A 23,915-nucleotide genomic window follows, 5' to 3' on the forward strand; every position below is an offset into this window, starting at 1 on the left:
CAGGGATGACTCAGGCAAAAGACACAGCAAGAAAAAAAAGAAGACACAGCAAGAACCACCTAGAAATATGCTTTTATCTGTGCACATGGAGACAGGACCAGCCCCTTTGAAGTTTCAGTCCTTGGGGGAAGGTGTCTTGGGGGGTGATGGGAGGTCCTGGGTCATGGCTTCCACATACCACGTGGGCAGGAAGGCATAGGGTGCATCTTGATGTTTAGACACCGTGACTGGGCTGCCAGGCTCCCAGGAGAAGAGATGGACAAGCCTAAGGGGCACATGGGGTCACAGGTTGAGGGCTGGAGGAGAGCTCCGGAGACCCAGAAGGCAGGGGCAGAGATGAATGCCTCACCTGGGGTCATCCTGGACAACTGTGTTCTGGGCAAAGCTAAGGAAGGCAGCACAGAAGTTCATGCACACGGAGGGATTCCAGCCATCACGGTCATTCTGGAGGGCCGAGGAGGAGGTGGAAGGCAGGTGGTGAGGGGGAAGACAGGAAAGGGGAAGGCGGACTGCTGCCCCGCATAGTGGACCTGTGATCTGGGTGCGGGGGACGCTGGTGGGAGCTGCAGCACCACTGCCTTACCCTGACATACTCGAACATTTCCATGGTAGGAAAGGTCTTGAGGGAACAGATGAAACCTTCTGGGTTACGGAAGCCAGCAACGACATTTGGGACCCCCAGAAGGAATGACTGAGCCCACCATTTTAGGAGCTTATGTCTGTCAGGAAAGGCAAGGGGTCAGTAGGGCCCTCCCCCCACTCCCCAGCTTCTCCCTCTTCCCCCCGCCCCCATCCCTTTTCCAGCTGTGTGCTCTAGGCTCTCCTCCTACCCACCCCCACCCTGAACCTGTAGAAGCTCCTCCAGTGGCCAGGCCTGTGCATCTCTTTCGCGGTCTTGAGCTCCACATAGCAGGTGGGGGGCTGTGTGGATGGGGCCTGGGGGTCTGTGCAGTCTACCTCCCCTGAGAAGAGCAGAGGGTGGTTTCCCAGGCGGCTTCGTAGCACAGAGCAGAAGGCCACATTGGTGTTAACATCCCCAGACGGGTCTGGGGAGCTTTCAGGTTTGTCTGCACAAGGAGAAGCAGCAACAAGGGAGGGGACTTTCAATCTCTGGGGAAGGGGGAGAGGGCTCCAGAGCAGACGCAACTCTCACCTGCACACATGTACTGCTCAAACTTGTACCCCATGTACATGAGCTCCCGGAGGAGGGGTGGCCGGGCGAGCCTCTGGGCCCGAGCTGCTGGTGTCTCTACCTCACTCAGATATAGTGTCCCCTGGAAGCGGGAAGCTGCCAGCTGCCAGCCTTCCTGCTGCTCATACGGTGTCGTCAGCAATTTTGTCAGGTGCCCCCGCCATGTCACTATGGCCCCTGCTAGCCAGCCTGGACCCCTGAGGGAGGAGTGAGAAGCATTAGCTCAGGTGATTTTCCCAAAGAGCCTAGGTTCCTTCTAAAGACCGAACTCACTCCAGCTTTGGCTCTCCTAATTTTAGAGAGTGGGTGCAGGTCTCCAGATCTACATGTGTGCTTGCTTTGCTCACCCCTCCAGCTGGCCTCGGTGATCCAGGAGCCAGCGAAGCAGGTGGTCCAGCCCTTCTCGGACCTCCTCATCCCTGGGCTGGTATCGATCAGGGTATCCATCTCTGAGGTCAAATTTGGGGCCTTGGCCATAGGTAGGGGGTGGGCTGTAGTAGCGCAAGGCGTGAGCATCCCCGTGGTACTGGCGTTGTGCATCCAGGGAGAAGCAGCCCAGCTCGGAAGGGCGCCGGTAGAAAGGAAAGGGGCCAGAGTAGAGGGCAGGGTCTGTGGGCAGCGAGAGTGCCGGGCGCGCGAGTTTGTTCCGAGGCTCGGCTACATCTGCCTCCTCCGCTCTTCTCTTGGTCTCTCTGCGATCCATGAGGTCCTGAGAGCTGGGGCCTAGGGAGTTATCCTTTTACGGAGGAGGCCCGGGAAAGGGGGACTCTGGGTCTGGACTAAGCGAGCCTCCCGACGGCCAGGCTCTGGCCCCGAGCACAAACAAGACAGCCGCGCAGCCCACCCCTCCTCTTGCCCTGCGCCCCGCTGCCGACGCCTCAAACGCGGTGGGGGCTGGGGAAGGCTGTCCGGGCGCAGATCACCGGCCCGCAGGCCTCAAAGCCCGCCTCCTCCACGGAGCGGAGACGTCACGCCGGTGCGTCCAGGAGTCGGGAGGCGCGCAAAGGTGGTGTCCGCGCTCCGAGTCGCGCTCAGCGACAGACGCGGGGGCGCGCTTCCCCCGGGAGCTCGCGCTCCGCCCGCCGCCCACGCGCTCCCGGCCCCCGCTCCCCGCTCCCGGCCCCGCACCCGCGCAGGAGGCCAGTCCCGGCGGGTGGCAGCGCTGCTCGGGGCCGCGCGGAGAGGGCCAGCGGAAGCTCTTGGGGCGCGTCATCCTTACCGCGCCGGGCGGGCCTCCAGGGAGCCTCGCGTCAATGCCCTGCGCCGGAAGAGCCGTCTCCGCGCCCCCTCCCTCGGCGCCGGCCTCTTCCCCCGCCTGAACCCCGGGATATGAGCCGCAAGAGGCAGGGTCTGGTCCCGGACCCCTTTGGGCTGAAGCGGCGGCGGGAGCGAGGGCAGGCCGAGGCGGATCCCCTGAGGGGCGAGTCGGGTAAGCGCGGTGGCCCGGGGCCAGGCTGGGAGCGCGCCGCCGCCCGCCGCGGTGACCGGTCTCTCCGTCCAGGGTCGGCGCGCGCCGCGGTCGCCGAGCTGGTGCAGCTGTTCCCGCGAGGCCTGTTCGAGGACGCGCTGCCGCCCATCGCGCTGCGGAGCCAGGTGTACAGCCTGCTGCCCGACCGGACGGCGGCCGACCGGCAGCTGGTGAGCGGCGTCGGGGCGGCGGACGGAAGCCGCGCCCGGCCTCGCCGGAGGGCCACGGGCCCCTGACCCCAGTGGGTCCGCGGGTCTCCCGGGGTGGCCACGGACCTCGCGGAAAGACCCTCCGGCAGGAGAGCAGGCCACATCGTGGAGGCGGAGGAGCGACTCCTGTGAAAACGGAGTCCTCGGGCGTAGTCGGAGCCTTCCATCGCGGGGAATGCCGGCGGCCGCGTCCCAGTGTGGTCGCCGTCCTACCCGTGAGGCGACGCTGGAGGATACCGTTAGCCCGGAGAGGGGACGCCGTGCCGCGGGGGTCGGAGGAAGGGAGATAGGCAGGGAGATCGGTTAGGAAGACGTGGCGGCGGCCAACTGGCGAAGGCCTCAAGGAGGGTAGTGCAGTAGGAGGGCGAGGGTGGGTGACGGTGAGGAGCGTGGGGAGCAGTCCGGGTGATTCAGGTTTTCCAGATGGCAGGACTCAGTGGGGGGAGTGAGTAGAGTAGGGACGCGCTGAGGCGCGGGGGCAGGCGATACATTTTGGAGGACTTGGAGGTGCTTGGGAAGCGTCTGAAGGCAAGTGTGTAGTAGACAGTTGGATGTGAGGGACTGGAGAGAATTCTGAGCCAGTGATACTAGAGTTGTTACGGTTCATTCAGTCTGCGGAGGTAGGCGAGATCGGGTAGGAAGAGTAGAAGAGTGGTTTTTAACCTTTTTACAGACTTTAAGAGATAAAGCTATGGCCTTTCTCTCCAGAAAAATGCATATATGCCGCATACATAGAAGGTATATGTGCATTTTTTTTTTTTTTTAAGGGGGAGGGTGGGTTGTTTTACAGATCCTCTGAGGTCCAGGGTTAAGGACCTCAAGTTTAGAGTGAAAGGGCCAAATCTACAAAGCTAAGAGATACCCACATTTAAGGCAGTGTTTCTCAAAGTATGTCCCGAGTTCCACCTGTATCAGAATTACCTGGGCTGCTTGTTAGAAAATACAGGTTCCTGGGACTCACCTAAAGCTAATAGATGCAGATCTCTTGAAGTGGGACCTGGGAATCTACATTCTGAATTACTGTCCCAAGTGATTCTTAATGTTCCTTAAAATTTGGGACCCATTGTTGTAAAGGGAAAGCAGAGGAAGAGGAGTCTCGTCTCTGGAAGAGGCTGGGAAGGAATTGTCAGAGTTAGGAGGAACCCAGGAAGAGGCCTGTTGAGAAAGCAAATAGATTTTCAAGGAGGTGGAATAGTTGGCAGTGTTAGAACCTGTGATTTAAGGCCAGTAAATTAAGTAAGGTAATACCCCAAATCAGTCCATTGGATTTAGCATGTGGAAGATTAATGGTAACCTGTCAGGACAAAAAGAGGGAAGAAAAGGAAGTTGGAGACTAGCTCCACTCTCGGGAGGAAGCAAGTTAGATAGAACCACTCCTTTTTTTTTTTAGATTTTATTTGTTTATTTATGAGAAACACACGGCGAGAGAAGCAGAGACATAGGCAGAGGGAGAAGCAGGCTCCATGCAGGGAGCTCGATGTGGGACTCCATCTCGGGACTCCAGGATCACACCTTGGGCCGAAGGCAGGCGCCAAACCGCTGAGCCACCCAGGGATCCCCCATAGAACCACTCCTTACAGAGTATTTGTTATTTGTAATTTACTGATGGTAGCCTAATTTTTAAAAAGCTTTAAAAATTGCACAAAGAAAATATAAACACACGATTTAAAGAATGTTCATAAAGCAGATACCCATAAAGCAACTACCACCTAAGGCAGACTATAGCCACATACATCACTCTCTGATGGAAATGAGTTGTGTCCCTTGGTGATAACTATGGTCCTGACCCGTATGATAATTGTTCCCTTGGTTTTCTTTATACCACCTATGTGTTTACCCGTAAACAACATAGCCCAGTTTTATCCATTTTTGACCTTGATGTAAATAAAGTAATATGTATGGATGTATGTACTGTATTTATACCGTGTTTCATTAGGTGGATACTTTTGAAATTCTCAGTTTCATGTAGTGATAGTGCATTTGCTTTCATATATTCCTATTTTGTGAATATATCCCATTTTGTCAGTTCTAGTGAAAAATTTCCTATGTTTCTAGGAAATTGTTAGTCATTTAAATTTTTAAATTTTCTAATTTAGATAAAGTCTGTAGTCTTGTTTTACTGTCTATTGGATGTGTAGTGATGACCCTTTTTCATTCTTTAGATTATCTGTGCTTTTTTCTAGTCCCACCCCACCCCCCATTTTCTTGGTCAGTCTCACCAGGGGCTTATCAATTTTAATAGTCTTTCAGTGAATTAATGCTTAGTTTTGTAGCTCTCTCATGTTTTCTGTTTTATTGACGCTTTCTCTCTACTGTTGGGTTTATTTTACTTTTTTTCCCATTATTTCATCCTCTTCCTTTCTGATATATGCACGTCAAGTTGTCGTTTATCATAAGCACATGCAGATATATATAGTTTTGGCACGTATTTTAATTATGATTCAGTTTAAAATATATTGTAACATTTTTGTGAGTTTTTTCTTTGACCAAGGGCTGATTAGAAATGTGACTTAATTTTATACAATTTCATATTACCTAGTTGTTACTGATCTCTGACACAAATGGTATTGTGGCCAGAGAACATACACACTATGATTTCAGTCATTGGAAGTTTATTGAGACTATGTGGTCAGTTTTGCTAGTCTATGTATATTTGAAGAGAATATATATTTTTCAATTGTTAATGTAAGTTATTTCCTCACCGAGTCTGCTCTGTTCTGTGAATTTATAGTGGGTTAGTATACTTTTGAGATTTTGGACTTGCTATTATTTCTTCAGATACTTTCCCTCACCCAAAATCTCGACCACTAATTCCTTGAAGGCAGGGCCTATGTGTTAATCACTACTTTATCTTAGTGTCTGGCGTATGATTGGTTTTATGAAATATATGTTGATTGATAGGGAACTGATGAGATGGGTGGATAGAAAGGTGGGTAAGTAATTTGAAAAGACTACTTAGTAAACCACCTGATTCTTTCCCCACAGTTTTTCCTTTGCTTAGAGAAAAACTCCCCAATATTGACAATAAAATCTCCCTGCCCAGAAGTTCCCAGAGATAGCAGAGTGGCTTACCCTGATGCCCTTCTTTTTATTGCCATCTCTCTGGAAACAGAAGGAGCTTCAAGAGCAGGGGGAGATCAGAATCGTCCAGCTAGGCTTTGACTTGGACGCCCATGGGATCATCTTCACTGAGGACTACAGGACCAGAGTGCGTGTAACTGTGTGTGTGTGGGGGGGGGCGGGGCAGGCTGGGAAGTTGAAGAGTGGAAGGAAAAAGAAACATACTCTCTTACTCTGTGTCACAGAGAGGACATGGGGCTCTGCTGAGCAGTAATATGAACGAGAGGGAAATGAGGGAAAGTCTGAGAGGTAGAAGGACATGAGTGAAAGGGAAAACCAGAAGAGAAATGTCCTGAAGGGGTCAGTGGAGGGTGAGGGTGGGGCCAGACTGCATCTGTCATCTCTGGTTCCAGGTCCTCAGGGCCTGTGATGGCCGACCATATGCTGGGGCAGTGCAGAAGTTTCTGGCTTTGGTACTTCCAGCCTGTGGGGACCTTAGCTTCCAGCAGGACCAAATGACAGAGACCTTCGGCTTCAGGGACCCAGAGATCACGTGAGACTTGGGGGACCAATAGAACTTCCCTGTTTCCTCCCAGTCCCATCAAGCCTTTTCCTTCTTCCAGTGCACCTACCAAAAAGATAGACTCTTCTTTTTAGTAAAATGACCTAAATTTGTACTCTTTCACCAAGAGAGGAGGCCTGTCTTTACCTGAGGCCTTAGAAAGAATACTGGTCTAAAATCCAGGAGCTCTGGATGGCTAATCCAATGACTAGTTGCCCACCAGGTACCATAAGTGCCTGTTGTGAACCCTGCTGAGACTAAGAGAATAGAGAGGGGTATGAGCTTGGGATGGTCCTAAAGCCTTCTCATTAAAAAGCAGAAACTGGGGTGAAGTGAGGATTCCATTTCATGGGGCCTTATCTGGCTCAGGTTCCCTATGTTGTAACCCAAGGTATATGTGAAAGCATTTTATATATTTTTAGTAAGACATGGGAGGATCCATGGTGAGGCCTGGGGAAGGCAAGTGGCAGGAGCACAGAAGAAAGGCCCTTGTTTATCCCCTGGGGTTAGGCCAAGAGTATGTGAGGGCATGTGGTCAAGGAGGAGGAAGAGAGGAGAAGCAGCTTTAGTTGAACAGGTAATAGTAAGAGGAAAAGAAAGTGGGGGTGGGAGGCAGTCTAGGAAGAGGAATGGAAGCAAGGGCCTGGGGCGTTAAACAGCAAGGTGAGCAGAGAACCACTCGGGGTGGGCTACTGTTACCTAGTCCCCTTGCATGGTTGTGCAGTTTTGGGGAGACAGTGTCCAAGTGTCAGTAGGCCTCCTCTCCTGGCTTCTCGCCCTCCTTAGGCATCTGGTGAATGCTGGAGTCCTCACTGTCCGAGATGCTGGGAGTTGGTGGCTAGCCGTGCCTGGGGCTGGGAGATTCATCAAATATTTTGTTAAAGGTATTCTATCTGCAGCTCAAGTCCTCAGCCCTTTAAGGACACCTTTGGGTAGCTCCTTGGGGCCCAAGCCTTATGCCTTTCCCCTCTCCTGTGCCACTTCTCCAGGGCGCCAGGCTGTCCTCAGCATGGTCCGGAAGGCCAAGTACCGAGAGCTACTCCTATCAGAGCTTTTGGGCCGGCGGGCACCTGCCTCGGTGCGACTTGGCCTCACTTACCACGTGCACGACCTCATTGGGGCCCAGCTAGTGGACTGGTGAGTCTCGCCCTCAGCCTCTAGCAGATGATAAGGCAGTGAACCAAGGTTGGACTCCCTCCTGGGACTATCCCAGGCCAAGCTCTGAGTTTTACCCAGACTTTTGGCCTAGGTATCTGGCTCCAGCCTCGTCTTTTCTTTTGCTTGCACAGTGTCTCCACCACTTCTGGAACTCTCCTCCGCCTGCCGGAGACGTGAGGATTCTGCTCATCATTGCATATCTCTGCAGAGTGGGTTGAGAGGGGTCCAGGAGTATGTCCAGTGGTGGATGAGATAGGGTCACCTTGGGAAGACGTAGGAGCCCGGATGAGTGTTGGGCTTGCATCTGCATAAAGGGTCAGACGTGATTGCTGCTGTTTACCTGGGCTCTGACCCAGTGGTGGGGTTTGGGCAATGCTTCTCTGCCCTTCTGTGGGACTGGAGCCACAAACCGTGCCAAGGCCATGGCTCTTGCCTTTCACACAGCAAAGTACTGCTGTCGCTCTTGGGATAGGAAGACGGGATTTCCGGGAAGGCTGGTGAGGGAGGGCAGAGTTCTTTCTTAAATGTTAAGATCAAGCTGCCAAATAAAGTACAAACCATGTGCAATTTCTTGGATGTCTTTTGTTGGATGTAATATGTATCTGGACACCTGGTTTGGGGGCAGAGTTAAAGCCAACCTTGAGCCTGAGCTTTGCCTCATTGTTCCGAGAGAGAAAAGGACACTGGGGTCCATTCTCCCTGCAGGGTAGTAAGGGTATGCCCTGTGTCCTCAGCCATGGAATTTGTGTTGGGGCCTACACAGAGCGAAGGCCTGGTGTCGTTCAGGTTTTGTGGGGGTTGTAGTTAGAGACAAGTGTCTGGTATTTTGTTTTGTTAGGATTTTTACCAAGGAAGCCATGTATCTCCAACCATGTACTGAGCCACACTGGACTCCTACGCCCATGCGTGCGTATGTGTATACCTGTACACCCAGGTACACCCAATATAGCGGCTGCCCAGGGCACTGGGATGAGAGGGTTAACGTGGAAGGACAGGACTCGGAGCCATGATTTCCTCAGATGCCTTCAGAGACCCAGGTGTCGGGGGTTGTCCCTCCTCCCCCTGACCCTGCTAAACACCGGGCTTGGGGCCAGTTGCATTTCTTGCCTGTCACATGGTTTCCCAGCTTAGCGGGGCCAGGGGAGGAGCAAGGTCCAGAGTCAAATCTGCTCAGAGCCCGGGCTTGACCAGAGAGGAGCAGGCAGACAGACTGGTCTGATCCCTCTTGGGTCCTCCAGCCATGAGGCTCCTCTGGGGACTGGCCTGGATGGCCAGTTTCTTTGCCCTATCCCTGCAGAAGCCCAGGTCGGGAAGGAAGGACACCAGTGCTTGAGGAGGACAGGGCTGGTGGCGGGAGAGCAGGCGTAGGGGACCTAACTGAGGACGGGGGGACAGAGGGGCCTGGGGGATGCTGAACACCAACCCTTCCTGCTCTCCCTAGGTTGCTCCTGTTTTCGCCTTCTGTGGTTCACCTGGGGGTCCCCCTGTCAGTGGGGGTGCAGCTCCAGGATGTTCCCCGGGGACAGGTGGTGGCAGGATCAGTGTTTCTGAGAAACCCATCCAACCTGAATGCCCTCTGCTCCACAAAGGCTGACTTTACCCTCAGCTCAGAAAAAGACTTCGTGCTCCTTAGCCTCCAGGTAACTAGCCTCCACTCCCCTCTATGGCTTCTTAGCAACTCTCATCCTGCTCCCCTCTGGTCAGCGTTTTGTGCTCTCGCTAGGCTCCCCCTGCCACACCTTGCATGGCTGCCTTTCCTGTTTCTGTCTCCATCTCTGACTTTTTCCTTCTGCCCTGTCTCTGACCTGCTCCCTCTCCCTATCACGAAAGATCTCCCCAGAAGAAGCAGAGAACTGTGGCCTCTACCGCCTCCTCAGTGGCCCCGAGGTCCAGCTGGTGGCCCAGTCAGCATGGCTGAAGAACTTTCTGTCCAGAAAGATAGATGTTCAGGGCGTCAACCTTCTTTTCTCCTCTCGCCGAGGGCACCTCTTTCTGCAGACTGACCAGCCTGTTTATAACCCTGGCCAGCGGGGTGAGTCAAGCCCTGGGCCTCTGCCTCTGGCTCTCCCAGCCTGCCCAGGGCATGTTTGGCACCTGTAAGTAAGAGCCTGAATGTGCTACACAGGAAGGCTGCTTGGCAAATATTTGTTGTCCTCCTCTCACTGGCTGGGAGCAGTGAGGGCTGAGGCCCACCCTTTGCCAATGGATTCCTGCTCACCTCCTGCCCTTCTCTCCCAGTTCGATATCGGATCTTCGCTCTGGATCAAAAGATGCGCCCATCCACTGACACCCTGACGGTCACAGTAGAGGTGAGTTCCTGACTTCTGACCTTGACCAGGAGGGCTGCTGATCTGCCCTCCCACCCGTGACCACTTCTACTCCCACCGCAGAACTCCCATGGCCTCCGTGTGCGGAAGAGGGAAGTGCGCGTTTCCTCCATCTTCCAGGATGACTTCATGATTCCCGATATCTCAGAGTGAGTGCATCCCCCCCCCGCCCGGCCTGGCGACCGCCCCGCCATCCCCATCTTCATTGGCTCTCTGCCTCCAGCGCCCTGTCAGAGCTCAAACCTCCTCTCACAGTTCTGGGCTCCCCTCCAAGTCAGCCCTCTTCCTGGGAGCCAGGCCTCTGGCCTCCTGCACAAGTGGGCTGAGTCCCTCCCCCATCTGTAGGCCAGGGACATGGAGGATCTCAGCCCGGTTCTCAGATAGCCGAGACTCGAACAGCAGCACCCAGTTTGAGGTGAAGAAATATGGTGAGAGCTGGAGACGCGAGAGACAAGCCTCTCCTTTCCTCAAGGAGAAACGGAGAGAAGGGGAGGTCTGGGGACAGGGCAGGGCAGGGAGGTGTGGGTGCCATAGCCCTGAAGGGAGGGAAGTTTTCAGAGGGTCCTTTCACTGGAGTCTGACCTGCCACCCCTTCACCCTGAGTCAGTCCTTCCCAACTTCGAGGTGAAGATTGTTCCTGGAAAGCCCTACATCTTGGCAGTGCCTGGCTTTCTTGATGAGATCCAATTAGACGTCCAGGCCAGGTAACTCTCCCATCTCCTGCGTGGGGCACGCAGGGTTCCCCATCAAGTCTGAAGGAGCTGTGAAGCCCTGGTTCCTCTTGCCCTAGTGCCACCCCCACCCCACCCTGAGACATGGGTGTTATTTCCTAAACTAACCCTCTTCCCACTCTCTCTGCGGCGGCAGGTACATCTATGGGAAGCCGGTGCAAGGGGTAGCATATGTGCGCTTTGGGCTCCTGAATGAGAATGGTGATAAGACTTTCCTTCGGGGGCTGGAGAGTCAGACTAAGGTAGGAAGGAGGGTGTGGGGAGTGTGGGAGGGTGGAGGGGAGGGGAGGAGAGGGAAAGGGAAGGGGGTCTGGGGGGGTGGGCAGGAGGGTCCTGCCCTCTGTGGGGAAGGGCAGGAGGGAGACAAATCTCACCCTAGGCCCTGTTTTCTTCTATGCCCCAGCTGGTGGATGGCCAGTGCCACATTTCCCTCTCAAAGGCTGAGGTTCGAGGTGCCCTGGAGAAGCTTAACGTTAATGCTGCTGACCTCCCTGGGCTGCACCTCTATGTTGCAGCTGCCATCATTGAGTCTCCAGGTGAGGGGCTTCCCTTATTGTAACCCCTGCCCCCAACCCCTGACCTTCGAGCTGACCCTCTGTTCTCCAGCATCGACATGATTCCCTGCTCTTCTTACCCTTGTGTCTTGTGTCTTGTGCCCAAAGCCAGAAAAGACCCAGGAGACTGTCTCTCCCCAACTGTGTTTCTGGGTGGTTTCAGGAGAAGGTACTCCTGCTTCCATCTCAGTTTTCTTTTTCCCTTCACCCCACCCCCCACCCCCAACCCCCGTCCATCTGGCAGACACGTTACATACCATCTGTGTGCTGGGTCCTGTGTGGGCCTCAGCAAACAGAGATGAATACAGGATGGCCCATGCCCTGAGCAGCTCACTGTCTTGTGAGCAAGAAACGCTTGAGCTGCATTCCCCCTCACTCTCCTGCTCATCCTTCTGGGGCTCTCTGTCCTCCACCTCTCTCTGCCCCATCTCTTGCAGGAGGAGAGATGGAGGAAGCAGAGCTCACATCTTGGCGTTTTGTGTCATCTCCCTTCTCCTTGGATCTTAGCAACACCAAGCGACACTTTGTGCCTGGGGCCCCCTTTCTGCTGCAGGTTTCTTCTGGAGGAGAGGATGGGACGGGTGGGGTGTTGTCAAAAGGGCACATGGCCTCACTGAGCAGTCTCTTTTATCTGGCCCTCCTCCCTGCCCCCAGGCCCTGGTCCGAGACGTATCTGGTTCCCCAGCCTCTGGTATTCCTGTCAAAGTTTCAGCCACGTTGTCTTCTGCTAGATCTGCTCCTAGAATCCAGGAGCTTGAACAAAACACAGATGGGAGCGGCCAAGTCACCATTCCCATCATTGTCTCTCAGTCCACTTCAGAAGTGCAGCTCTTGGTAGGATATCCGCTTGCGGGACAGGATTGGAGAAGGAAAGAAAGGCTGGCTGGCTTCTGGAAAGCCAGGGGCTACCCTGGCTACCCCCCTGTCCTGGGCTTGGGAAGAAGCTGGGTCCTGGGGTCTTTGCCACTGACCCTAGCCCTGCCCTGTCCCTCTTTCCAGGTGTCTGCAGGCTCCCCTCACCCTGCTGTAGCCAGGCTCACTGTGAGAGCCCCGCCCTCAGGAAGTTCTAGGTTTCTGTCCATTGAGCGGCCAGATCCTCGACCCCCTCGTGTCGAGGACACTCTCAACCTGAACCTGCGAGCTGTGGGTGTCAGCGGGGACAGCTTCTCTCATTACTACTACATGGTGCGCCTTGACCGGTTGTTGAGCAGGGCAGGGTGCAGGGATTGTCTCAGGCGGGAAGGAGCCCTGGGCACGGAGGGAACGGTTTTGGGATTGGGGATGTGCATGCAGTAAAGAGGAAACCATCCTTGCCCCAGATCCTGTCCCGGGGCCGGATTGTGTCTATGAATCGGGAGCCCAGGAGGGACCTGACCTCAGTCTCCGTGTTTGTGGACCATCAGTTGGCACCCTCCTTCTACTTTGTGGCCTTCTACTATCATGGGGGCATTCCAGTGGCCAACTCCCTGCGGGTAGACATCCAGGCAGGGGCCTGTGAGGGCAAGGTAACTGGCATCGGGAGGGGCGGTGTGTTAGGGGATCGAGAGAGAAAGAAGAGAGATTGCGAGCGGGTACACTGAGGAGGCGTGGAGCTGAAAGAAGCTCTCCCCACTCTGACTGCCACCTCCTACCTCTGCCAGCTGGAGCTGAATGTGGGCAGCAACAAGGACTATCATCCTGGGGAGACCGTAAAGCTCCACCTGCAAACAGATTCTCCAGCCCTGGTGGCACTAGGAGCCATGGACATGGCTCTGTATGCTGTGGGTGGGAAGTCCCACAAACCCCTCAACATGGACAAGGTTTGTCAAGACCTCAGTTTTCCCCGGCCCATCTCCCCTTTTTCGCTCATTGTCCTGCTGTCCTGAGCCCTGGACCCAACCCCGAGATCTCACGCAGGCTCCCCCGAGGCCTCCCTCAGATCTAGACTCCTGTGGTCTCTATTTCCCCATTCTCCGTATGTCTTTCAGGATTGCCCAAACCCTGCCTTCTCACCTGGAGCTGAGTGGCCGATCTGGCCCCTCAACTTGTCTGCAACATGCCGGCCTTTTCTTGCCAGGTCTTCCAAGTTATGAACAGCTATGACCTTGGCTGTGGTCCTGGAGGTGGAGACAATGCTCTTCAGGTGTTTGAGGCAGCTGGTCTGGCCTTTTCTGATGGAGACCTGTTGACCTCGGCCAGAAAGAGTGAGAACAGAGGAGGAAGGGGGGTTGGGTGACGGGAAGATCAGGAAGGAGGAGGGGTCTGGGGGCATAAGATGGGAGGAGGGTCAGTGCATAGGAAGGGAGCAAGGAAGGGAAGTGGGAGGCTATGGACCCTCTGCTTGACTGCGTCCTGCTTTTCACCAGGTCTGAGCTGTCCCAAAAAAGGAAAGCTCTCCCGGAATAAGAGAAACGTGAACTTCCAAAAGGCGATTCATGAGAAGTGTGAGTTGTGGGTGCCTGTGTAGCTCTCCACTAGGCCCAAGGGTTGGGGTGACGGGTCTGCCTCTTGGCAGCTCCACTCCTGGGTGGGCCTTGTAAATGGTATTTGGGGCCAGAAACCCAAGTTCTGGGGTTGGGGATGGATGGAGGCTCTCTCCACTGGCCTCACCCAAGTTTCTGGTCTCTCAGGATGAGCCGTCGTGTATCTAGACGTCAGGGTAGGAAATGAGATGTGTCTCCATTTGGTTCCCCTGTGCTTACCCTCGCCTCGCCCTGCAGTGGGCCAGTATGCTTCCCCAGTAGCCAGGCGCTGCTGCCAGGATGGGCTGACGAGGCTGCCCATGGTACGCTCCTGCGAGCAGCGGGTGGCTCGAGTGCGGCACCCAGCCTGCCAGGGGCCCTTCCTGTCCTGCTGCCAGTTTGCTGAGGATCTGCGCAAGAAGTCCCGCTCCAGAGGCCAGGTGGGCCTTGCCCGAGGTGAGGCCCTGGGTGGTGCTGGGGGGCAGGCAGGCAGCCCTCTGGAAGGGCAGAATGGCCCCCCTCCTCATTGCCCTCCACTATGGTCTCCTAGCTCTGGAGGTCCTGCAGGAGGAGGACCTGATCGATGAAGATGACATTCCCGTGCGCAGCTTCTTCCCAGAGAACTGGCTCTGGACACTGGAAAAAGTGGACCGCATCCGCCAGTGAGGGGGTGTGGTGGGCTTGGCCTTATCTCTGGGCTCTTGTCTGGGGCTAGCCCAGGGTGTGACAGGGCTTCTCGCCTTTCCCTCCGCAGATTGTCACCGATGCTCCCTGACTCTCTGACCACGTGGGAGATCCATGGTGTGAGCTTGTCTGAAAGCACAGGTGACATGGCCCTGCCTAGACCTCGGTGCTCCCCCGTCTCTCTCCCCTGGACCCAAGCTCCCCATGTAGCCCTCTGCTCTTAGCATGGGGCTGGGGGCAAACTCCTGGGGACGTCTGTGTCGGTGTGTGCTGGGGCCCAGAGACTAGGAAGTGGCAGTGGGGGACGGGGAGTAGGGCAGAACTGGGTCACCTCTGGGACCCTGTGGCCTCTGGTCTCTGCGCCCCCTGCCTCACCGCCCCCCATCTGCCAGGCCTGTGTGTGGCTACACCAGTCCAGATCCAAGTGTTCCGTGAGTTTCACTTGCACCTCCGCCTGCCCGTCTCCATCCGCCGCTTTGAGCAGCTTGAGCTGCGGCCTGTCCTCTACAACTACCTGAAAGACAATCTGACCGTGAGGCCCTGGAGAAGCCTGAGCTTCCAGGGAGTGGGTGGGAGCTAGCGTGGGTGAAGTGTGGGGAGCCCAGCTGGGTGGGGGCTCTGGCCATCCCCGTCTTCCTGCACCCAGGTGAGCGTCCACGTGTCCCCAGTGGAGGGGCTGTGCCTGGCTGGAGGCGGAGGGCTGGCCCAGAGTGTCCTGGTGCCCGCAGGCTCTGCCCGGCCTGTCAGCTTCTCTGTGGTGCCCACGGCGGCAACAGCTGTATCCCTGAAGGTGGTGGCTCGAGGGTCCTGGGATTTCCCCGTGGGGGATGCAGTGTCTAAGGTTCTACAAATTCAGGTGAATGGAGCAGTCCTGAGTCCAGGTCCCTAAGCTCCCAGATATACATTTTCTCCTCGCCCCTCAAACCCTCTATACCCTCTCTGCCGGCCAGGCCAGAGGCCCCTGAATACCTTGGTCTGATTGTCTTCTACAATTCTAATCCCACTCTGTCCCTGAGATTCAGACTCCCAAGTCCCAGGGGGTGTGCAGTGGGAGGGGCAGGTCATAGTGCTGTGTGACCTCTCATAGCTGCATTTCCCCTGAGACAGAAAGAAGGGGCCATCCACACGGAGGAGATTGTCTATGAACTCAATCCCCTGGGTGAGTGGCCCCCTGCCTCTGGCCACCAGTGTCCTAATTGGGAGATGTGGGCCGCCAAACAGATTGCCAACTTCCCCCATTCCCCCAGACCACCGAGCCCGGACCTTGGAGATTCCCGGCAGCTCTGACCCCAATATCATCCCAGATGGAGATTTCAGCAGCCTTGTCAGGGTTACAGGTGGGAGTGCCCTCCAGTCTGTCCCCAGGGCAGCCTCAGATTCATGTGAAGCCCACAGACCCCTGTTAGATCCCCTGGGTCCCCAGACCTGCTCGCTGACCCTTGCCCCTCCATTTCCCCTCTAGCCTCACATCCCTTGGACACTTGGGGCTCTAAGGGGGTCTTGTCGCCGGGAGGCCTGGCCTCCCTCCTGAGGCTTCCCCAGGGCTGTGGAGAACAAACCATGATCTACTTGGCTCCTACATTGGCTGCTTCCCGCTACCTGGACAAGACGGAGCAGTGGAGCACACTGCCTCCCGAGACAAAGGACCATGCTGTGGATCTGATCCAGAAAGGTGCCAGGCACAGGGCGAGTAGGCATGGGGCTGGGAGGCGACAGTTAGAGGCAGGGGGTGGCCCAGCTTGCTGGAGGGAACAGGAGGGGGCGCCTGTAGGGATTGGGGAGCGTGGCCCCGGGCACCTGTGGTGGGGAGTGAGTGTCACCTCAGCAGCTGCCTCTTGTCCTCAAGGTTACATGCGGATCCAGCAGTTTCGTAAAACGAATGGTTCCTACGGGGCTTGGTTACATCGAGATAGCAGTACCTGGTGAGGTTGGGAGTGTTTCCAGGTCTCTGAGAGGGGCTGGGGGTAGGGTGGGGTGCAGAGCCAGGTACAGTGGGAGGGTGGGTAACCGGTGCCTGGGTGAGCAGGGATGTGTCCCCTGTGGGGACCAGGCACTGTCCCCAGCCATCTTGCTCTCCCCACCAGGCTGACGGCCTTTGTGCTGAAGGTACTGAGTCTGGCTCAGGAGCAGGTGGGCGGCTCACCTGAAAAGCTGCAGGAGACAGCCAAGTGGCTGCTGTCCCAGCAGCAGGCGGACGGTTCATTCCAGGACCCTTGCCCGGTCTTACACAGGGGCATGCAGGTTCGGGGCTGAGGCCAGTCAGAGGATCCCAGGTGGGAGGGCCCTTCCTGTTCCCACCCGCCTGCCTCCTTCCCCACTCTTGGCTGACATCTTTTCTGCCCCCTTCAACTAGGGGGGCCTGGTGGGAGACGATGAGACTGTAGCACTCACAGCCTTTGTAGTCATCGCCCTTCAGCACGGGCTGGCCATCTTCCAGGATGACGCTGCAGAGCAGTTGAAACAGAAAGTGGTAAGTGTACCCGGGTGTCTGCCCTTTCCTGATCCCCAGCTACCCCCCTCCCCCCTACCCCTGCTTTCTCCCCAGGAAGCTGGGTGTCCAGCTCCCTGACCTTCCTCCCCACTTTGTCCTAGGAAACCTCCATCTTAAGAGCAAACTTGTTCTTGGGGGAGAAGGCAAGTGTTGGGACCCTGGGTGCTCATGCAGCTGCCATCACGGCCTATGCCCTGACTCTCAGCAAGGCTCCTGAGGACCTGCAGGAGGTTGCCCACCGCAACCTCCTGGCCATGGCCCAGAAGGCTGGGGGTGAGAGCTACGGGGATCCTGGCAATGAGCCTGGGCCATGGGGGACCCCAGGACCCCTGAGTGTGCCCAAAGGGAGAAATTGAATGAAGATCTTAAGGAGGAATGGAAGCATGAGCAGAGATAATTGGGGGAGCATCAGAGGGCCAGGCAACTAGGGCCCGCCCCCCATTCACCCATCGGTCTCTGCACTTCCAGATAACCTGTACTGGGGCTCAGTCCCTGGTTCTCAGGGCAACGTCATCCCACCTACCCTGGTTCCTCAAGGCCCAACAGACCCTGTGCCCCAGGCCCCAGCTGTGTGGATTGAAACCACTGCCTACGCCCTGCTTGACCTACTGCTTCGGGAGGGCAAGTCAGAGATGGCTGACCACGCTGCAGCCTGGCTTACCCACCAGGGCGGTTTCCAAGGCGGGTTCCGTAGCACCCAGGTAGGAGCTGCCCGGGGGCTCCGGGGGTGGGTGGTCTTGAGACAGAGTGCCTGAGCGCTGGCTCACCTCCCCAGGACACGGTGATAGCTTTGGATGCTCTGTCTGCATACTGGATTGTTTCCCACACCACCAAAGAGAGGGAGCTCAATGTGACCCTTAGCTCCATAGGCCGCAGTGGGTTCAAGTCCCATGAGCTGCAGCTGAACAACCACCAAGTGCAGGGGCTGGAGGAGGAGCTGCAGGTGAGCCACTCCCTCACCTGGCTTGCCATGCCCCCGCCAACCCTACTGTGGCCAGGCCAGAAGCTGTCACCCTCCCACCCCCAGCCCTGTGTAATCCCCATGGGAGCTTGTCCTGATATCCTTGTGGGAAGATACTTGCTGAGTGACCTAGAGAAAGTCACCTAATCTCTGAGCTTCATTTATCTTATCTCAAGAGTAACATATGCAGAGTCTACCCAACAGGGCTTTTAGGAGGCTGAAGTGAGGTAGTGGACGTGGAGGAGTAAACCTCATGAGTTTGGGGTCACAGAAGAGGAGAGGGTGTGTTCGGGGAGGAGGTGTCCTGTGTGCCTTCCTGACATCTCTTTGCCTTCTCTGTTCCTGCAAGTTTTCCTTGGGCAGCAAGATTAATGTGAAAGTGGGAGGCAACAGCAAAGGGATCCTGAAGGTGAGAGCCAACGGCCGTGAACACCTGGGTCCTGGCCAGGGGTGGCCATGGTCTTGAGAGGGAGGCCTGAGGGCAGAGGTCATGGTCAAGGAAGGAGGGAGCCCCCCTGGGGTGGGCAGCCCCCATCAAGGCTGATGGTATACACACCCAGGGCTCTCCCCTGAGCCACAGGCCCCGTGTGTCTCCTGGCACCTCCACCACAGTGCCACCCCAACCCCTTCTTCCTCCTGTGTGCCCTCACCTGGCTGATGGGGCCCCTTCCCTACGGGATCCCAGGCACCGCTCTAGAGGCCACCTTAGTGTCCCTACCCCAGCCCTTCCTTATGACCCTGGCATCTCCTCCTCTACTGCCCTGCTGCCCAGGGCCCTGTCACTTGTTTCCTGGACTCTGTTAGATGGTTTTGGAACTTCTCCCTACCCCCAAATCTCTCGCCTCTTACCCATTGTGCACGTGGCAGGGGTATCAACCTTCTGAAAACACTAGTCAGACTAGCCTTGGAGAAAAGCCAGACTCTTCCACCTGCACGATCAAGCGTCTGCCCACTTCCCTGACCAGACAGATCCGCTCATCTACACAGATCTCCTTGCCTTGAATGTCCTTCCCTCCTTCTTCCCGAGTGACAGACTTGTTCTTCTCCTGGAAGCTTGGGCCAGAAGCCTTCTTGGAGCTTTCCATCCCAGCCTCTTTTATGCCCCCTGGAGAGCACTTGCCCCTGAGGGCAGGCCCCTGCCTCCTGTCTCACTGGCTAACCCCAGACCTGGGCCATCTGTATTTATAGACTGGTCAGGAGGGAGGAGAGGGGCCCAAAGCCCGGACTCCCTCAGTCCAGGAGATGCCCCAGGTGTGGCCCCGGAAAAGGTCTGTGCTCCAAACGTGCCCTGTTCTCACCCCTTGTTGAGCTAGATCCTTCGTACCTACAACGTCCTGGACCTGAAGAACACGACCTGTGAGGATCTTCAGATTGAAGTTTCGGTTGTGGGTCATGTTGAATACACAAGTGAGTGTTGGGGTCGGAGGCCTAGGGCCCTGAGGGGGCCAGGGCCGAGTGCCAAGTCATGACATCATCACCATCGCTGTGCAGGGGAGGCCAACGAGGACTACGAGGACTACGTGTATGAGGAGGTTCCAGCTAAGGACGACCCGGACGCCAGTTCCCAGACCGTGACACCCCTGGAACTGTTTGAGAGGCGGCGGAACCGCCGCAGGCGGGAGGCCCCCAAGGCGCCTGAGGAGGAGGAATCCAGAGTACAGTACACTGTGTGCATCTGGTGAGCACTGGGGCTGCACTGGCACAGGGGCATCGCTGGGCCAGGAGGCGGAGGCTGGGAAGCAGAGGCCGGGAGATGGAGGCTGCATCCACCAGCCAGGGCATGTGGGCCCCGGTCGTGTTGCTCTGCAGGCGCAACGGCAAGGTGGGGCTGTCAGGCATGGCCATTGCGGACATCACCCTCCTGAGTGGATTCAGCGCCCTGCGTGCCGACCTGGAGAAGGTGTGGTCAGCATCTTGGGGGCAGTGGGGGGTGGTGAAAGCGCTGTGCGCTCGGGAGCCTGCTCTGTCCCTGATCTTAGCCGCTGAGCCCTGTCTGGTGCAGGGCTCAGGGCTACCTCCCAGTGACCATCTGTCCTTCCCCACAGCTGACCTCCCTCTCTGACCGTTATGTGAGTCATTTTGAGACTGAGGGGCCGCATGTCCTGCTGTACTTCGACTCGGTGAGCAGGGAGGGGCAACCCAGGGAAGGAGGACACTGGGTTTAGTGAGCATGGGTGACAAGGTTCCCCAGGGGGCAGCTGGATCAGTAGCCAGCACTCTGGGAGAGAGCCTGTGGTGTGAGCAGGGAGACAGGACAGACGAGTGCTGCAGCAGGGTTCCGTGCAGGCTGGGAGGCCACCCTGTCACCCTGTTGGTGGGCAGGCGATGGGGGCCGAGTTGGGATGCGGCTTGGGGGCTGGTGCCAGTCAGCATTCAGTAAAGCTGAATTTACTCAACTGAGGGCTGCCTTGCTTGTTCCTACTTGACTTTCCTCATTTTGGGGGGTTTTGTTTTTGATATTGAAGTGTATTTCCTGTTAGAAAGTGATAACAGTCACGGATGAGTTTTTGTCTTTTTGTGCCTTTATTTGGCTAAAGCAAACAATCATCCATCCTCTGATGGCCCTCAAACTTTTTTTTTTTTAATTTTTATTTATTTATGATAGTCACATCAGAGAGAGAGAGAGAGAGAGAGGCAGAGACACAGGCAGAGGGAGAAGCAGGCAGGCTCCATGCACCGGGAGCCCAACGTGGGACTCGATCCCAGGTCTCCAGGATCGCGCCCTGGGCCAAAGGCAGGCGCTAAACCGCTGTGCCACCCAGGGATCCCCCCTCAAACTTTTTTCGAATGTGAACTGTAATCTCTTGGAGAAAATGTGAAAAAGATGTGTTAATACTGTAACACCATTAAGCCAGGCACTTGGGGATCAAGGAACCCCCCCACTGCCCTGCCCAGTGCCTGCTGACGGGCTGGACCCCCCATTAGCCTGAGAAGCTGGGCAAAGGAGTTTGGTTGAAGATGAGGGGCCAGGAAGATTCCTGGGCGAGGAGTTGACTTAAGCAGCCCAGCTCAGGAGGGAAAGTGGCAGGGTACTGGGCAGGACCGAGCCAGTGTGGGCGTGAGGAGACGGGTCTGGGCCTAAGGTCAGGAGCTGCAGGGTCACAGAGGTGGGCGAGTGACAGCACCTGCCGTTAGGTTATGACAGATAAATGGAGACCCTGTTGCACTGGTGATGAAGCAAGGCTGTCGGGAGGGGGCGGGCTTTGGGGCAGGCAGAGGGAGTCTGGGGAACTTCTAGGTCTCACAGCAATCCTAATGCAAGAATGAGGCTGAATGTTTAATTTGGGACTCATCGGCTGGGAAGGTTTTGGTGAAAGCCAAGGAACAGTTGAGACCTCAGGGGAATGCAGGGGACGGGAGGAGCCCAGGCCCCAGACTGCGCCTCCAGGGAGGAAGAAGAGGAACGGTCACGCATGATGAGGTCAGAGAGAGCCAGGGACGGCCAGAAGCTACCCTGAGCTTAGAGAGTTTCATGCACAATGTGTCCACGATGTGAGACTGCCCCTGGGCACTGGAGACTGCAACGTCACTGACTGCCAGTGAAGTCAGCAGAGACCTTGCAGAGCAGTTTTTAGAATTCTGGCAGCCAGAAGGTACTAGAATGTGAAAGATACTAAAGATAAGACCAGATAGGTCAAGGAGATGCAGCACAGTGGCCCGCAGCGCCCAGAGAGCATACCCTGACCTCTCCTCCCCACTGTGTCAGGTCCCCACGTCTCGGGAGTGTGTGGGCTTTGGAGCAGTGCAGGAGGTACCTGTGGGGCTCGTGCAGCCGGCCAGCGCCGCCCTGTATGATTACTACAACCCTGGTGAGCACCTGGGGACACTCAGCAGGTGGGGAGCAGGTGTCCCTGTGTGAGACATCAGGAGCTGGGGCCATGCCGTGGCAGGCAGGATGTCCTGCGGCTCCTTGGGATGAGGTGGGGGGTGGGGGAGGGACATGAGCTCTAGCCGCCCTCTCTCTTCCCCAGAGCACAAGTGTTCTGTGTTCTACGGAGCACCCACTAAGAGCAAACTCTTGTCCACGTTGTGCTCTGCTGACGTCTGCCAGTGTGCCGAGGGTGAGACCCAGGGCTGGGAGGGAGGGCAGGGAGCCGGTGAGGCGAGGGCCTGCGCTGTCTCACCTGGGCCCCTGATGCAGGGAAGTGCCCCCGGCAGCGTCGTGCCCTGGAGCGGGGGCTGCAGGACGAGGCCGGCTACAGGATGAGGTTCGCCTGCTACTACCCCCGAGTGCAGTACGGTCAGTCTTCCGCGGCCGCCGCCAGGGTCTCTGCCTGGGCCTGCTCCTGACCGCAGCCGGAACACACCCGTGCTCCCTTCTCTTAAATTCCCCCACAGGCTTCCAGGTTAAGGTCCTCCGAGAAGATGGCAGAGCTGCCTTCCGCCTCTTCGAGACCAGCATCACCCAAGTCATTCATTTCAGTATGAGGGGAACGGATGGGCCGGTGGCTGGGGTGGGGGATAGGGAGCCGAGGTCAAGGGTTTGTGACCCGGGTGCTCTGGACTGTGTAAGTTCAGGGCCTGAGCTCAAAGCCTCTTGGAAGCTCCGGGCTTGTCCATAATTCGAAAAGCGGCTGTACCTCCCCGTAAGGAGCGGTGAGGGCCAAATGAGAGGTTCCACGCCAGCCCTGGGCCCCCCGCTCACCCCGGACCTTCTGCCCCCCTCTGACTACTCCTGTGTACATCATCCTCTCAGCCAAGGACACCAAGGCCAAGGTCGGTCAGACCCGAAACTTCCTGGTTCGAGACTCTTGCCGCCTTCGCTTGGAACCTGGGAAGGAATATTTGATCATGGGTCTGGATGGGGCTACCTCGGACCTCAAGGGAGAGTGAGTTCTCTGGGCCTCCAATGTCTCCTGCTCTCCTCATGCCTCATGAGGGAATGGATGCCCAGCACCCAGACCTGCCCCGTCAGAAACAAGGTGCCCCGTGCCCTCCTCTCGCACCTCCCCACCCTCCCACCCCTGCTGACTGCCTTTTTGCCTCTGCAGCCCCCAGTACCTGCTGGACTCGAATAGCTGGATTGAGGAGATGCCCTCCAAACGCCTGTGCCAGAGCACCCGCCACCGGGCAGCCTGCGCCCAGCTCAGTGACTTCCTCCAGGAGTATGGCACTCAGGGGTGCCAGGTGTGAGGGTCACCCTCCCGCCTCCCCCAGCTATTACCTGGATTGTTGCTGTACCCGGGCCCCTGGACAATAAAGGCCTCTGGCAGCAAAGTGTCAGTGTGTCTCAAGGATTGAGAGCAGTGCCCCTGCCACCTTTGCCAGCTTCTGAGGCCAGGGTTTGCATCATCTTCAGTTCTCAGAGCCTGGATGACCCTTGAGAGTGTCTCTCTCAGATAATGCACTGGGAGCATCCCTAGTGGACTGGTGACCCAGCAGCCTGTACCCTAAGGCTCTGGCATCATGCCGAAGCCTCCCTTCCGCTCTGCGTGTGGGGTGCTCCCCTGCCCCACTGTGGCCAGCGGGGGCCTCCGGCACAGCTCGTGCTCAGCCTCATGCCTTGGCTCTTCTGCTTTAGTTAGAGTGGCTGGTGGCCACATGCTTCCCGCTCTGCCCTCGAGCAGCTGTGAGTCCTGGGGTCTCCTGCTTGGAGCCGGCCCCTGATCTCCTTACAGTGGTTAGGGGACTTGCCCAGAGTTGTACAAGGACTTGGTGATGTGTGTATTAATACACTGGGCCAGCCCTCCCTACCTGCCAGCCTAGCTCTCCCCATGTGGCGGCCCCCCTTGGGTCTCGGGGCTGACCTAGAACACCAGCGAGAGAAATTGGCCGAGATCAGCTTTGATGGAAGTCTGTTCAGCAGCCTGCCACCCGACCGTGCAGCAGGAATTTGTGGCACTTTCACTCCATGCTGTGCCCTGGGCCAGGTCCCCGTCCTCTGAAACATGTAATGACTGGAGCTGCCTGGTCCTGTGCAGCACGTAGTTGGGGCATCTGACCCAGTCTGGGAGAGGGGAGAAGGGGAAGGCTTCCCGGAGGAGATGACATCTAACTTGGGTTCTGAAAGCTAAGGCATCAGGCGGAGAGGGTGGGGGTGGGTGAGGGCACTTGAGGCAGACGATGGAGACCATGAA

General features: G+C 56.7%; 3 protein-coding genes across 5 annotated transcripts; 2 read left to right on the forward strand and 1 right to left on the reverse strand.

The window, feature by feature from the left end:
* Positions 1-53: 53 nt before the first annotated feature.
* Positions 54-2,355, reverse strand: DXO (decapping exoribonuclease). The gene is made up of 6 exons (XM_025418265.3): positions 1,540-2,355; positions 1,154-1,389; positions 848-1,067; positions 584-719; positions 350-444; positions 54-265 (listed from the first exon to the last, which is right to left on the reverse strand). The coding sequence occupies exons 1-6, from the start codon at positions 1,893-1,895 to the stop codon at positions 115-117; spliced, it is 1,194 nt and encodes a 397-aa protein (XP_025274050.1). The 5' UTR covers positions 1,896-2,355; the 3' UTR covers positions 54-114.
* Positions 2,356-2,371: 16 nt separating this feature from the next.
* Positions 2,372-8,216, forward strand: STK19 (serine/threonine kinase 19). Of its 2 annotated transcripts, XM_035697915.2 has the most exons (7): positions 2,372-2,621; positions 2,694-2,830; positions 5,982-6,077; positions 6,343-6,482; positions 7,278-7,375; positions 7,481-7,628; positions 7,781-8,216. In XM_035697915.2, exons 1-7 carry the CDS (start codon positions 2,522-2,524, stop codon positions 7,824-7,826), a joined length of 765 nt encoding a protein of 254 aa, XP_035553808.1. In that variant the 5' UTR covers positions 2,372-2,521; the 3' UTR covers positions 7,827-8,216. The 2 variants fall into 2 exon arrangements, with proteins under 2 accessions (XP_035553808.1, XP_035553810.2); XM_035697917.2 differs by lacking the exons at positions 2,372-2,621; positions 2,694-2,830 and adding an exon at positions 3,237-4,393.
* A 320-nt stretch (positions 8,217-8,536) lies between these two features.
* LOC112641333 (complement C4-A-like) lies at positions 8,537-23,055 on the forward strand. Of its 2 annotated transcripts, none has more exons than XM_035697882.2 (41): positions 8,537-8,583; positions 9,091-9,289; positions 9,480-9,681; positions 9,888-9,958; positions 10,040-10,125; positions 10,322-10,404; positions 10,584-10,680; positions 10,844-10,949; positions 11,111-11,243; positions 11,699-11,814; positions 11,916-12,095; positions 12,261-12,446; positions 12,581-12,766; positions 12,902-13,060; positions 13,318-13,444; positions 13,607-13,684; positions 13,961-14,158; positions 14,253-14,364; positions 14,457-14,527; positions 14,779-14,918; positions 15,033-15,242; positions 15,494-15,545; positions 15,634-15,723; positions 15,849-16,058; positions 16,233-16,308; positions 16,471-16,627; positions 16,740-16,856; positions 16,979-17,150; positions 17,346-17,578; positions 17,653-17,820; positions 18,188-18,247; positions 19,152-19,245; positions 19,330-19,516; positions 19,648-19,738; positions 19,884-19,958; positions 21,545-21,647; positions 21,810-21,899; positions 21,980-22,078; positions 22,177-22,260; positions 22,535-22,667; positions 22,830-23,055. In XM_035697882.2, the coding sequence occupies exons 1-41, from the start codon at positions 8,552-8,554 to the stop codon at positions 22,969-22,971; spliced, it is 5,205 nt and encodes a 1,734-aa protein (XP_035553775.2). In that variant the 5' UTR covers positions 8,537-8,551; the 3' UTR covers positions 22,972-23,055. The 2 variants fall into 2 exon arrangements, with proteins under 2 accessions (XP_035553775.2, XP_025274036.3); XM_025418251.3 differs by lacking the exon at positions 8,537-8,583 and adding an exon at positions 8,796-8,954.
* The last annotated feature ends 860 nt before the right edge of the window (positions 23,056-23,915 follow it).

The sequence above is a fragment of the Canis lupus genome, chromosome 12 (assembly GCF_003254725.2).
Source record: "Canis lupus dingo isolate Sandy chromosome 12, ASM325472v2, whole genome shotgun sequence".
NCBI classification, from domain to species: domain Eukaryota; kingdom Metazoa; phylum Chordata; class Mammalia; order Carnivora; family Canidae; genus Canis; species Canis lupus.

Bases quoted from the DNA above. Each gene is read 5' to 3' on its own strand.
- DXO (XM_025418265.3), bottom strand. From the start codon at position 1,895: ATGGATCGCAGAGAGACCAAGAGAAGAGCGGAGGAGGCAGATGTAGCC. The intron at 445-583 runs GTAAGGCAGTGG...TCGGCCCTCCAG, and splicing joins AAATGTTCGAGTATGTCAGG to AATGACCGTGATGGCTGGAA. The intron at 266-349 runs GTGAGGCATTCA...TGTGCCCCTTAG, and splicing joins GTTGTCCAGGATGACCCCAG to GCTTGTCCATCTCTTCTCCT.
- STK19 (XM_035697915.2), top strand. From the start codon at position 2,522: ATGAGCCGCAAGAGGCAGGGTCTGGTCCCGGACCCCTTTGGGCTGAAG. The intron at 6,483-7,277 runs GTGAGACTTGGG...CGCCCTCCTTAG, and splicing joins TTCAGGGACCCAGAGATCAC to GCATCTGGTGAATGCTGGAG. The intron at 7,376-7,480 runs GTATTCTATCTG...CCACTTCTCCAG, and splicing joins CATCAAATATTTTGTTAAAG to GGCGCCAGGCTGTCCTCAGC.
- LOC112641333 (XM_025418251.3), top strand. From the start codon at position 8,890: ATGAGGCTCCTCTGGGGACTGGCCTGGATGGCCAGTTTCTTTGCCCTA. The intron at 11,244-11,698 runs GTGAGGGGCTTC...CATCTCTTGCAG, and splicing joins TGCCATCATTGAGTCTCCAG to GAGGAGAGATGGAGGAAGCA. The intron at 18,248-19,151 runs GTGAGAGCCAAC...TTGTTGAGCTAG, and splicing joins ACAGCAAAGGGATCCTGAAG to ATCCTTCGTACCTACAACGT.